This window comes from Manis javanica, chromosome 4, assembly GCF_040802235.1.
Source record: "Manis javanica isolate MJ-LG chromosome 4, MJ_LKY, whole genome shotgun sequence".
NCBI classification, from domain to species: Eukaryota; Metazoa; Chordata; class Mammalia; order Pholidota; family Manidae; genus Manis; species Manis javanica.
The window spans coordinates 160271920-160286340 of record NC_133159.1 but is presented as its reverse complement, the minus strand read 5'-3'; the positions used below and the strand labels follow the sequence as shown (position 1 = coordinate 160286340).

At 40.1% G+C, this 14421-nt stretch overlaps 1 protein-coding gene and 1 long non-coding RNA gene across 3 annotated transcripts in view; one reads left to right on the top strand and one right to left on the bottom strand.

Moving 5' to 3' along the window:
- Positions 1 to 14421, bottom strand: part of LOC140849143 (uncharacterized) — a 117737-nt gene that overhangs the window by 31285 nt on the left and 72031 nt on the right. The window lies entirely within an intron of this gene.
- On the top strand, positions 9 to 12678 carry KRT23 (keratin 23). Of its 2 annotated transcripts, none has more exons than XM_037022646.2 (8): positions 9 to 486; positions 5055 to 5137; positions 5837 to 5993; positions 7008 to 7169; positions 7257 to 7379; positions 9745 to 9965; positions 10828 to 10859; positions 12289 to 12678. In XM_037022646.2, exons 1-8 carry the CDS (start codon positions 82 to 84, stop codon positions 12381 to 12383), a joined length of 1278 nt encoding a protein of 425 aa, XP_036878541.2. In that variant the 5' UTR covers positions 9 to 81; the 3' UTR covers positions 12384 to 12678. The 2 variants fall into 2 exon arrangements, with proteins under 2 accessions (XP_036878541.2, XP_017534682.3); XM_017679193.3 differs by having other exon boundaries at positions 13 to 477.

Here is a 14421-nt window from a genome sequence, read left to right as displayed (position 1 = left end):
CATCCAAGGCAGTCCAGGGCAGCTCAGTTCTGCGGTTCCAGGGAGTGAAGCAGCGCCCAGCTGTGCCCCACAGATGGGACCATGACCTCCAGACACAGCTTCCGCCAGACCCACTCGGGCTCCCTCCACGGTGCCAGGGGCAGCCGGGACAGGCCGGGGAGCTTGCCCAGAGCTCCCAGCGTCCATGGGGGAGCAGGAGGTGTCCGCATCTCCCTTTCCTTCACCTCGCCAAGCTGCCTGTCCCCTGGAGGGTCATGGGGGTTTAGAAAAGGCAGTTCCCTCCCAGGTGGAAATGGGAAGGAGATGATGCAGAACCTCAATGGCCGCCTGGCCTCCTACCTAGAAAAGGTACGTGCCCTGGAGGAGGCCAACGTGAAGCTTGAAAATCACATCCTGAAGTGGCATCAGCAGAGAGATCCTGGCAATAAGCAAGATTACTCCCAATATGAGGAAAACATCAGTCGCTTACAGGAGGAGGTAAGATTGGTAAGATCCTGGGTGACTCTAGAACTTGAGGGGTGCTGCATTTCCAGGGGACCCAGAGGAGGAGAAATCAGTAAAAAAGACAATTTCCAGGAAAATGGTAAAAGAGCTTAAAATAACTATAAATGAAGGTATTTGAGAATATTTTCTTATTATACCTTAAATTTGTACTTGGGAAAGTCTGTTGTGTATATTCAATTTCCTATACATAAATTATGTGGAAAATGTAAAAAATGTAAGGCAACCAGTGCTGTTCAGTATCATTTATGATCTAGTGATATAATAGTAATGATACAGGCTGATATTTCTTCCTCACATTTAGTGCACAAGGCACAAGAAAGCATTTACTTTCTCATTACATCAGTTCTGCTCCACCTGAAAATCCTGGCAACAGTGTGATTATCCATCAAAGAAAGGCTCAGTTATTCTAGATTGGAGGTCACACCTGAAAGCTGTCACTCCACCAGCAGACACATCACTGTGACATCCCTGGATATTTCCTCTTGGGGCTGCTAGAACTTCTGAGTTCTAGCTGCTCACAATTCTGAAAATGGTATATTGCTAGAAAAAAATAATAAATGAACATAACTTTTGGAATCTTAGAGTTAATATGGGTTATGGAGATGTTTCAAAAAATAAGTAACTTTTTTAACCAAACCTTAGAAAAACTAAACTTATACCTTCTGGGACTTCAGATAACATTGGTTAGAAGTAGAGAGAATCCAGTCTTGTCATAGGTTATTTTTTTAAAGCTCCATAACTTCCTCTCACATAAAACAGTCCCAAAAAATTCCTTGTAAGATCATGATTTAACATCTCCTAGAAAGGGCATCACAAATTTCAAAAACTGATGTGGTACCATTTCTCAACACTCAGCCATCTTTGCTTGAATGTAGGAAGGACCAATCAAGATAACATAGATCTGTCCTCATAATGAACCCTAATTATTGAATAATCAACCTAATAACTGACTGTATAACTACCTTAACTATATAGTACATGGTTGTTGTTATAAAAAAAAAAAAGATGACTCAACAAACCTCACCATGTTTTTTCATTCATATTAAGTTGCTTTGGTTTTAAAATGTTGAGAATAGGTGATTTTTGCAAATGGACCACTGAGAACATCACTCCCAAAGGAAATGTGAGGTTAGACCTGGTCAGGTAATTCACTACCTCACAGCAGAGGGAAAGGGGCAGAAAGGGAAAACAGTTATTGAGTATTTATTGTATGCCAGCCATCAGGTTGGGAAATTCATACACATGCCAGCACTGTCCAAAAGCTTTCTGCAACCACAGAAATGTTTTATATCACCTGATTTAATTCTCAAAACAACATTATAAAGAGACTGAAGCTCAGAAAAGTGAAGTAGCCATCCAATACCACCGGCAAGAGACCGAAGTGGGATTCTAACCCAGGTCTATTTCTGAAGGCCTTGCAATTTACACACAGCATGGCACCAACTGGCCTACCTCATATAAAAATGATACTGTTTATTAATAAAGATAAGGCATTACCTTTGCATTGCTAATCATATAGCACACATTTCATACACATGACCTCATTCTGTGAAGCAAGGATTTTTATCCCCAGTTTATAGATAAGGAGACCAAGCGGTTGTCTATAAATTCTTTGGAACAGAATTGAGAAACGCGTGTGAGCGCAAAGACAAAGCAGAGGCGGCTTGCCCACTCTCCAGGTGGCCCCAAATTCTGGATTCTGACATTAAATAGGAAGGTTCTTCAGCTTTGCATTCCACTATTTTCTGGATTTCTTACTTCAGTTGTATTTTCTCTGTGTTTGACGAAAACAACTTTTTGAAGATGAGGTTGTCTATCTAGCCTGACGTCTCCTGTTTGCAGGTGAGAAAACAGAGACGCAGAGGCGTGCCACAGGAACCCAGGGCTGGCCCTTCCTGGGACTTGATGAAATGCTCTGAGAAGATATGGCATTCTCCTGCCCCCACCTTAGGGATATTAAATGTTACTCAAAAAGTCTATAAGAAATTAAGTTAAAAAATAAATCCAATCCTTTAAAAACAGAGTTAGACATAGTCATAGGAATTTAGAATCGTTCTCTATAGTGCTATATTTGGCACCTTAGTGCCAATTTGACACTTTCAACCATAGTCAAAAATTCTGTTTTCCTCTTCCTGGTATGAGATTACACACCCTGAAGCATCAATGCTTCACTAATGCACCAACTGGATTCTTTTAAAAGAGTGAACTCAGGGCCTTGGGGAGAATCCAGATGATTAATTACAACACACAGTGCAAAACCTATGCCTCATACATTATTTCTCAATCCATCCTCATCCATTCATTACCATGAAGGATATCTCAAAAATAGTGGCTGTATCATAATATTGTATCCAGTAAGCCCAAACAGGTGAAATAGTCTTGGTTTTCAAATGTGCTCCATATCAAGTGTACTTCAAAACTCAATACTCATTGTACTATGAGAAGCCTGGCTGGGAGAATCAGACTTTCAGTGTGCGCTGTGCAATGGATACATTACCAATTTAACTCAGAAAAGCCAAATGAGCCCACAAATGGGGCTCACTTCTGATTTTCTGGTTCTGTGGAATACATAACGTCTGGTTTCTCTGGATGTTAACCAACACCTCAGCGCACAAGTAAGGCTAACTGCAGGGTCCCCCAGGGCTTTTTGGATGGAGCTCCTTTTCATTTCCCATGAGCTGAAATGACACAGAGAATAAAGAGCCTGAGTTCCTAAGCAGCAGCACTGTGGAAAAGAGATGAGGAAATATCTACAGAATCCTTTTTCAGAGCAAAGAAAGAGTCACAGGGCCATCTGCAAGTCACCAAGGGAAGAAAGTCACAAACATCAAAAGTGTGAGGATGCATCTCAACACATAAAACCTGGGATCTGTCTAATGCAAACATTGGCTCTGACTACAAAAGAGCTAGATTTTGAAAGAGAAAACTAAACACTTAAGATTTTTTCTGAATTAATTTAGCTTCAACTAATTTTTCAGTGTCTACGGCATGCTCAGAATATGCCAAGAATTTTACATTATTTTATTTAATCTCTTCTAATTCTTGTAACTCTTTGATAAAGTGGCTGTTATTATTACTGCCACTTTATGCATGAGGAAACTGAGGTTTAGCAAGCTCACCCAGCTTGTGGGTGCTAGAGCAGCACCCCAGACCCTGCTCTTTGAATTCCAGACCGTGTTATTACCACCTCTGAATCCTGCTATTGTGCATTCATGATACCAAATTCCAAGTAATCAGTGGAGCTTTAAATAGGACCATATTTTTTAAAGGTGCCTTTGTATTAAGGTATAACTTCATCCTAAGAAAATCCTTTCTAAATAAAGAAATTATCTGTATTAATAAAATTCTCTCTGGATCCAAATTTTAAAAGTCTAAATTACAGAAGCTGAGAGGTAGGATCTCTAAGGCTATCCATTTTTAGTACAAACTCCTAATTTAACAGATGATGAAACTGAAGCTTGGGGAACAGAGTGGCCCAAGTTCATGCTGATGGTCAGTAACACGAAGTGAAAAGAAAATCTCCCAGTTCCTACTTCATTATAATTGGTACAAAAGTAGTATTACACTTTTGACATTGAGAGATCTTCCACTCAATTTTTCCAAAGACTGACATATATCAAATGTGCACTATTTCTCTGATTTCAACTACTTAAAATTGTTTACAAATCATAGATGTATACACAACTGCTAAGGTAGAAACTTGAACAATATTTTTATTTTAAAGTGAAAAGGTATATAAACATCTAGTAAAAGTCTTTAACTGGAGACTTTAACACAGTTAAATTTCCTTAAGCTGCCACATTACGTGATCAAGAACTATATCAGCTAATACTTCAATAGCTACAGTTGGGGCATTCTCATCATGAAATAATTTATAAACACATATATACATGTCTACAAGTTATGTGTATGGCTACTGTCACTTTGGACAAAAAATAATCTTGGTATGTGATGACTGTTATAAAATACTTCTAAAATTAGTTTGCCAAACTAATACCAGTGATACTTTATACCCATGATATTTTGCTCAGTATCTGATTATTTTAGTTAATCATAAAATGAATGACATCACAAAGAAGAATTATGTTCATCTAAAATAATCACTGTACTTTAAGGGAGCCAAACTAATATGCACAATTAGAATATGGTCAGAACTTACACCTCTTGTAACATCTGGAGGTGTGAATGAGCTTAAGCCAAACACTAAGATATGTCCACAGGACTAGAAAGTTAGAAGCGTCTTGAACAATCACTTCCTCTCCAGGTCCTATGCCATTCTTTCAGCAGTGGCATCACTCCTAGCCTGTCAAAGCTCAGTGTGAAAGAAGACAGTGAAGCTGGCTGCAGACCATAGCCTGACTATAAAATCATTCTTATGCTTTGCACCTAGTAAGTGCTCAGTATTTACTGATTTGAATTTACATTGTTCCACTGCCAGAAAAAGAAGTCATCTATGCTAACAAGTCATAACCCAGGAGCTAGAAGGCAGAAATACGGCTCTCCTGTGTGAGTATGTCTGACCCAAATGACTCTTGGTGTGTGTTTTACAGATAGTGGATGGCAAGCTGACCAATGCTCGGATCATTCTCCTCATTGACAACGCCAGGATGGCAATGGATGACTTCAGCCTCAAGTAAATTCCTCTTGACAGTTTTGGGGTGGAGGCGCTGTTTGGTGTTTTTGTTTTGTGTTTTGGCTTGCTCTTGTTTCTGTTTTGCAGCAGGAAAAGTTACTCACCATTACCCACATACATAATCTTATTTTATTAAATAAATAAATCTTACTACAACATAATTAAAAGGCATAGTAAAAAACAAATACTAGCCTGGACCATAGTTGAACAAGTTTAGATATAAAGTACACTTTTTGGTATGGGGAAATCTGAATATGAACTGAGAATCAGAATCGAAGTGTTACTATTAATTTTTTAGGGGTAATAATATTATTATTATGCTTATTTAAAAAACTATCTTTGTCTTAAAAAAACCCCTTCTGAATTTAGGAGCAAAATGTCATAATAATGTGTATAATTTACTTTAAAATACAAAATAGGATACAGATGAAGCAAATAAGGCAAAATGTTAATGGGTGCTATATCTAAGTAATGTGTATATGGCTATTTATTATTTCATTCTCGCTAATTTAAAAAAATAGCATTGAACTGCCATAATAGAAAAACCTACATGATAAAGACATACAAAAGATGCACAGCATGTATTCGTCTGCTCCCATTAAACCTAAAAGTAAGAGATTCACCTCAAAACTAAGATGAATCCTTACAAGGCTATGGCCTTCCAACAACAGAGGTCCTCTTCTCCTCCTTCTAACCAAGGTATGAAAATGAACACTCCTTCAAGAAAGATTTGGAAATTGAAGTTGAGCGACTCCGAAAGACCTTGGATGATCTGACCATTGTCACAACAGACCTGGAACAGGAGGTAGAGGGGTTGAGGAAAGAGCTCATCCTCATGAAGAAGCGTCATGAGCAGGTAGGATTTCCCAGGAGCTCCCAGTAACTAGCACAGCTCTTAACCTGCACATTTCAGGTGATTCAATAGCTACAGAAGAAACCACCATCTGAATGCCAGTCCTACTGTCCTTCAATCTAAATAACCATAAGGAAGCATATAAATATCTAATTCTTCCAACCTCAAGATTATCTACTCAGATGTCAAATACAGCAGCTAAAATATAACCACAATCAACAATGGATCAGTCAACAATTTTGTTAATATACAATGCTTACCTAGACTTGTTTGTTAATGATACCATAAGAATAAATGTATGAGACTGAACTTCCTTCACTGACCCGATGTGCAGCAACCTGGGGAACAAATAAATAAAAAGAATCTGCCACCAACAAAAGTAAATATAATTAGTGGCAAAAATGAAGAATCCTAATTTCCAGAAGCATTTGACTGACTTTTAAAAAGTTACCATCCATCTAAAGTCCCTGAGACTCTGATGAACTGGTAGAAAGAAAAAAAAACCATTTTAGGCAAACAAAATTGCTTACGAGCATCAAAGCGCCTCAGCTTCTGAACAGCTGGTTGGCCAATGACTGTTAATTAAACCTTTCCTGTGGATTCTTGGTGTTCATGATATCCTGTGGGCATCAGCCCACAGAGTCATAATGCATTGACAAAATTTAACTGTTTGTGTCATGTCTTCACCCATGAACATTTGCTGAACAGTACTTTGCACACTTGGCACGCTTTGTAAGTGTAATTCTTTGCGAAACACCTTCAACCAAGAATTGTCACTAATCACACAGTTCATTTGATTACCTGTCTGGTACGATTCTTCATTTTATAAAATTGTAAGAGAAAAAGAAAGCACATAATGTTTTATCATTAACAAATAATAACTGAAAAACCAAACCAAACCAGTAAAAGAGTACTAACCACAGAAGCTGAATTTTTTACAGACCTGTTAAATGCTGCCGACCAACACACTTCTGGCCTGTCACAGCAGATTCATTTTCTTTCTCCATTATTAAACAGGAAATGGAGGAACATCATGTGCCAAATGAACTCAAGGTCAATGTGAAGGTGGATACAACCCCGGGAGAAGATCTGATTAAGGTCCTGGATGATATGAGGCAGGAATACGAGGATATAATACAAAAGAAGCATCAAGACTTGGATGCGTGGTATAAAGAGCAGGTAAAAGAAAGATGCCCTGACTTCTCCAAGGTTCCATTTCCATGTGGTCCTAATGCTAATGCCTCTGCCCTTTGCTTGGTCTCACAGTTGGCGACCATCGCCCAGGGCGCAGCCGCTCCGGTAGCTGTACAGAGCAGCCAAAGTGACATCCATGAGCTGAAGCGCACTTTCCAGGCCCTGGAGATTGACCTGCAGACACAGTGCAGCAGTGTGAGTATGAGCTGGGAATATCCTGGGTCAGGTACCACCTCCTCCACAAAGCCTTCCTTAGCTTGACCTCTCTCTCAGGCCCATCTCCCCGATTCCCTGGGGCATCTCTCACGCCCCACTTTCCATCCAAATTGTTCATGGTATGAATGATAGTAAGAGCTACCACTTAACAAGGTGTACACTTGTGCCACATGGTATGCAGGGAAGCTATTTCTATTAAATGTCATCAATCCTCACATTAACCTTTCCAGGTAGGTCTTAGGGTCCCCATTTTAGAGATGAGGAAACCAAAGCTCCAAACGCCTAATTGGCCACAGTCACACAGCCAGTAAGCAGCAGTGGTGAAGCCATGTGGGATTTTGGAGGGTGCTCTAGATGCCCATAATGTCTATCAGTGCTGTCCCTACTTACCACCAAGCTGCCCACCAAACCACAATAAAGAGAAATTCTGGTAACAGCATGATTTGGTGGCAAACCCAGGGGCTGACTCTAAAGCACTGCTCCATTCATTATGTATATGTCTACCCCACTATGCACTGTAAGTTCACCATATAACTAATGTGTAAGTCATTTCTATAACTTCCATGGTTTTTTACAAAATGCTCTGATTGAGTATATAGCACTCAAAATTCATTAAAAAAACCTATCATTTGGTTCCCTTTGTAGCCTATCTGCATCTTCTAATCATTCATCAGTATCAGTCCTGAGTGCTTCATTCTGGGGGAGAAATAATCAGTCCATTTTGTTGCAGGTGCACGTGGTAAATTACTGTTACACTTTAGGAATCAGTAATGGTAAACAGACACTTAAAATGCACACTGTCAAGGTGATGACAGTGAGCACAGAAATAATTACAGTGTTTTATAGCTTTCAGAACATTTTAACATACAGTGTTTCACAATAACCCTGTGAAGTCAGCAGAACGTTTATATCTATTTCCATGCATTATTATTATCTGACACTATTTTCAGTACTAAGAACTAAAAGACTACTTTAAGTACTAAGGACTACAGTAATAAAAGAATTTATATTCTACTGGGGATGACAGACAATAAATGCACAAAGCATCAAAATACATTAGATGTAGAATACATGCTACAAAGAAATAAAGCATTGGGGGGAGCGGGACGTAAGGCATGCCCAGGGTGAAGAGCTGCCGTTTTTTAAAGGTGGCAGGTGGCAGTGTTAAGGTGACAGTTAAGCAAAAACCTAAAAATGGTAAGGAGGAGCATTATGCAGCTATAGGGAAGGGAACCTTAGCAGGAGGGAACAGCTACTGCAAAAGCTATGAGGCAAAGGTGTGTCCAAAGCATTGGAGGACCAGCAGGGAAGCCAGTGTGGTTGTAGTGAGTGAACAAAGGGAAGAAGAGGGAGAGGAGAGGAGAGGAGGAGATGGGAGGGGAGGGGAGGAAAGGGGAGGGGAGAAGAGGGGAGGGGAGGGGAGGGGAGGCCATGAGGTACAGTGGAGCCAGACTGTGTAACATTGACCCTTGGAGGGAGGTCAAGAGAAACCTGAAACAGAAGGTATAGACAGCTCTTTGAGGGGCTTTGCTGTAGGTGACGGGGAGCAGAGAAACTGGGTGATAGTTGAAGGTAGACAGGGGTTTGAAAGAAAAATTTTAAGGTGGGACAAATCATTCTACTTGAAAGCTAATGGGAATAATCTAGTAGAGAGGAAAATATGAATGATGCAAGAAGGTGGGCATTTGCTGAAATGACCAGGGCACACAGACAGCTTACATTGCTTGCGACTAGCAAGCTTAACCAAATTAAAATATAGGATACCCAGTTAAATTTGAATTTCAGATAAACAACAAAGTTTTTTATAGTATAAGTATGTGCCATGCAATACTGGGGCAACAGTTGGGATATACTCATACCAAAAAAAATTATTCATTGCCTGTCTGAAATTTAAATGCAACTAGGTACCCTATGTGAGATCCTTCTCTGAAAATACAAAAAGACAGCAGTCCCCCTTGCTGTTTCCCCCCAGGAGCTCTCAGTCTGGCCAGAGACAAGTGCGAGCATAAGGAGGTAAGGAGAGATCAGGGCAAGGCACGGCATATGCCCGATCCCGAACGAGTAAGCGGAACAACAAACACTACAGCAGTGCAGCCACGTCACCAAGCGCTCCCTGACACAGGTTTTATGTCCAGAGAATGGACTTCAAAAATGCTAACACTGCTGAATTTCCTCACCGCCCAAGCCCCAAACCTCTAAACCAGCCTTCTCTCATCTATGCATCCCTAGCAGCCACCAAGATACCTAGCAGAGTGCTCAGCATGTTCTAACTACTCAACAAGAGCATGTTAATGAATCAATCAAGTCATCAGTCAGTTCATAAGAGAAATATGTCCTTTTTCAGAAATCTGCTTTAGAAAACATGCTATTGGAGACCCAGTCTAGATACTCATGCCAGCTCGGGGACATGCAACGGATCATCGCCCTCTATGAGGAGGAACTCGTGCAGCTACGCCATGACCTGGAGCGTCAGAACAATGAATACAAGGTCCTCCTAGGCATCAAAACCCACCTAGAGAAGGAAATCTCCACCTACCGCCAGCTCCTGGAGGGAGAGAGTGAAGGGTAAGGCGACGCCTGGCAGGGGAGGAGGACGGAAGGGGCAGAAAGGGCATCCTGCTCTTGGGTATGTCCTCACATACCAGATGGCTCTGTTAGCAGCCATCACTCTAGAGCAAGAAAGGTTTTATGTTGACATTCTTCTAAAGATATTGTATCAGGTTGTATTTCATTAAGTAGCGAGTGTGTAACTAATTGATCACTATCACTTCCCAGACACTAAGATTTGAGGTCAACAGTTAAAATTAACATATTAAAATCTCTAGAAAAAAATAACTAAGGAGGTTTGGCTGCAGTGTTTCCCAGTGGGAATGCATACAACTTTGGCTACAAAAAAAAAAAAAATAGAAGGTTGGGGGTAATATTATAGCCTAACAGCAGGAAAAGGTTTGTAAAAGATCGAGATGTCTAAATTTCCAACCTGGTATTTCTGGCCACCTGGGGAAATTACAACAGCTGTCCACAAAAAGGGCACATACACTCTATGACTCAAGAGAAAGAGAAGGTTTTTTCTATAGTACATAAATAAAATGTTAATAGACCAAGCTTTGAACAGCCTGAAAAGCCCAGGGATCCCAGACCCTAGAAAGGACCCCAGTGGATGCAAAGCCCACAGCCAGCTGAGAGGATGTTGGGGGTTTGGTACCCTTGCCTTGACCCCAGGGTCAGTGGGAGGCATACTCATTGCCCTCTGGAGCTAGGACGGTTCTCCCAGGAACTCGTGACCTTGTGGCTACAGAGCTCAGACAATTATCCTCATCAAAGAACTATGAATTCACAAGCAGGCAAAGGAAGTTAGTTCATCTTGAGGAACTTTTGTGATTGTTGCTAATACTAAAATGAGTTTTACTCTTTGTCACTTTTATAGGACAGTGGAGGAATCTAAGTCAAGTGTGAAAGGTAAAAAAAATTTATTTCATTGTTTGAATCCACTCTTTTTAAATCAATCAGCATGTTTAGTCATTCTGTAATACTCATAATCCTTACTGTACTCCCAGCGTCCTGTGTTTAATTTTATTTTACTCCCAAATGGTCAGGAATGTTTAATTAACAAATTAAATAATACAGAACAAAGTAAGCTCTCAAGATTGTCCTCACCAACACATATGTGTGAAGGCTCTTTACAAGCATTCAAGTAAATAAAATGATCATTAATATTACTATCTCTGTATTAAGTTATGGAGTCTGTTTACTAAAGTCCTAGGAAATAAAGAGGAGATGATTTCACATAGTTTCCCAAACCATATTCTATTGAACACTAGTGTTCCATGAGATTTTATAGATGTATTATGAAAGATGTGTTCTATAGCCAGAAACAGTTGGGAATACTATGCACCATTATCCTTTTGATGAAGAGTCATGTTGCGTCTCAGTACGCTAAAGACAGAAAAAGCACTGCAATCAGGAAGAAAAGGAACAAGAAAAAGAAAGAAACATAAAAGCTTTACTTTGTTTAACCCAGTGTTCCCAAACATCTCTGACCTGCGGACCCTATTTTCTCAGATTATCTCTAATATCTCACAGAAAAGTTCTAAGAAACCACAGTCTAAGACATGTGGCAGTTTCTGATCATAAACATGTTCTAAGGCATTAGGGATTCAGAGAATCGTCGTTCAAGTAAACATCATAGAACAGCTGGTCTAACTGCTACACCTCTGCAAGATCCCAACAGATAGTCCTCAGCCTCTCCTTATATTCAATGATGGGGAACCCATTGCTTGATGGGGTGGCCCAATCTACTATTGGAAAAGTTTAATTTTAACGAAGTTCTCTGTGTATCTCTATTAGTGGCTTCATTTCTTCCCTCTGGTCTAAAATCAGCTTACTGATAGGTCAACAAAGCATTTATTCAAATAAATCTTATATTTGGAAACAGTGACTATGATAAACACCCATCCTCATGAGCTTCTCACCCATCCTCATGAGCATGCTTTTTAGATCTTACAATGAGGTTCCCAGAATGGCATTTAGAGCTCTGTGAACTCATAGAATCTGTGGCACAAGTGCTACAAAGCCCAGATTAGCAGAAAGGACTCCTCCAGTGCTTATTGTCAGAGACTAGATTCTGTATAAAGCATGCCAAGGATGAAGGTCTTGACCTCTAGAAGGTCTTGACTATCTAAAAGGTGACATGGTTTGGACACCCTCATTTCTCGGAGGGTGGGAGGACACATCTTCCTGGATGAGATCCTTTTCCACTCCAGCAGAGCCCACCATATTGTTTAGTGGTCACTTCATAAGGCATAGACAGTCTTTGGATGCTGACAGTGGGGACAACTCAAATGGTGGAGGCATATGGCAGTGACCTTTCCATCGCTCTTCCCTTCAGCATCTGTGGCTCCAAAGATCAAGGCCATCACACAGGAGAGCATCAATGGAAAAATAATTCTTTCTCAAGTGAATGAGATCCAAAAGTTGGCATGAGGCCAACAGAAGATTCTGCCTATTGTGAAAACTGTTTTCCCCAATGGAAAGTCCATGCCCAGACCAAACTGGGTGAGCCCTAAGAGGTATCCTTGGAGTCACCAAACTCAGAAACTTCCATTTTTTTCTCTGTAACTATCTCACCAGACATTCCATAATGATCTTAATGTAATGCTGTACTTTTTGAATCAAAGTATGAGTTAATGAGCTGAAAGTTCTACTTTCCTACTCTAACCTTCAGATTCCCATCATTGTGTATCTGTTTTGTAATCAATAAAACTCTATACCAGTTGCATCATGTATACTTTTTTTTTTTATTGTAAGTCAAGATAAGACCTCAAGATTTCATCCTAATGAGGGATTCTCAGGGACTGTCCATGAAAAGAGCTTTGAACATGTGCACAGCAGTCAAATGCTCAGCAGAATTGTTATTGTGCAGCCATGCAACCAAGGGACAAGATGCAGCTCATGAGATTCTCCAAACTCCTGCCAGCAGGAAGGGGGAAAAACAGAGAAAGGAAGACCTAGCTAGTCTCCCTGAGAATGTGAGATGACCAAAAACTGTGCTGTCTCACATAAAAACAAGCAAACCTTAAGATCCGAAAAGAGAGTCAAAGCTAGAAAAGGAAAGTAAGAAAAAAATCCTCATTACAGATAGATATTAAGACCCTAAAGGGGAAGTGACTTGTCCAAGATCCAAACTGCAAACACTAGGATCCAGTATTACGTTGAGGTGTAGCAGGGGCTAAAGCACAGGACTGTGCACCTCTGTCCCCTAAAGATGATGCCATTTTCTCAAACTGTAGCAGTGTGAGCCATTGTCCCACGGCTGGCACAGAGGAGCAATGCTGGAGAAGAGGAAGATAGTATCCACATATCCACTAAGACATTATCAGTACGTTGTACATGGAACATAGGATTTTAACAATTTAAGAAACCGTAGGCACAAGCTAGTCAAACACTCATTTTACAAATCAACGGAGGCCCAGAGCAATAAAGGCATTTACCTCTCATTCACTGGATTGCTGCAGCGGGGTCTAGATGCAGCCCTCGTGACTTCATTAACAGTTGTCAAACCAAAGGTGGTGTACTTAAGTTCCATTGTCATCTAACACATTGGCAATGCTCCATGTATTTTTGTCTCTATGTTTCAGCACTCTTTGGAAAGGACAGCTTTTGATATCGTCTGAACTGAGCACCTGTTAAAACTAGATTAGTCTTCCCTTACGGCAATAATTGGTGTTTCTGATTCTTAATTACCAAAGAATTGAAAGCCAGCCCTAACTAACAATCTGAAAATTAGGTGAAAGGACCCGAGGACAATCCTATCATTGCAAAAATGTGTCACTGGCTTAGCTGAAACATTATCTGGGGTAAAATCATAAATTTTTCTTTACTGTGGGATTACTTAAAAGAGTCTCAAAAATGACAAATAACACAAACATCTTCAATGAGTGCCCGTAGAGCAGCATTTGTGGGGACTTCTGATGTTTTGGGGGCAAGAATGGATCTATATTAGATTCTAGTTCTCATTCTACTTCATTTTACTGTAAGAACTTCTTTATGTTAATAGGTACTATACAGTCTCAAAGCAGACCTAAAAATTAACTTTTTCTCTATTTTAGCACCAATTCACTGATATTTCATTCACTAGACATCATAATCTCTCTCTTGAAATTGAAAAGCTATGCATAAAATATACATATTTTTTCAAGGTGAAGTTTGAGCACTGTTAGCAAAATCTTTGGAAGAATATTCAAAAAAAAAGTATGACAAGTAGAAGGGAAATTTATAATAATAGACCCAGAAAATAATCACTGACCTTCCATTTACCATCACAGTTTACATATGATTTGGCAATAGTAAATAATAATGACGCTGGGGTTCTTGTTTGTGGAGTCGATGAATGAACTTAGCAAACAGTCAAGGTAGGAAAGCCAGGGAGAGGCTTTTATTTAGAGATACAGTGAGAGAATAGAGCTCCTGGCTCACACCAGGAGGAGTGCGTTGTCTAGGGGATTTATAGGTGGTTGAGAGA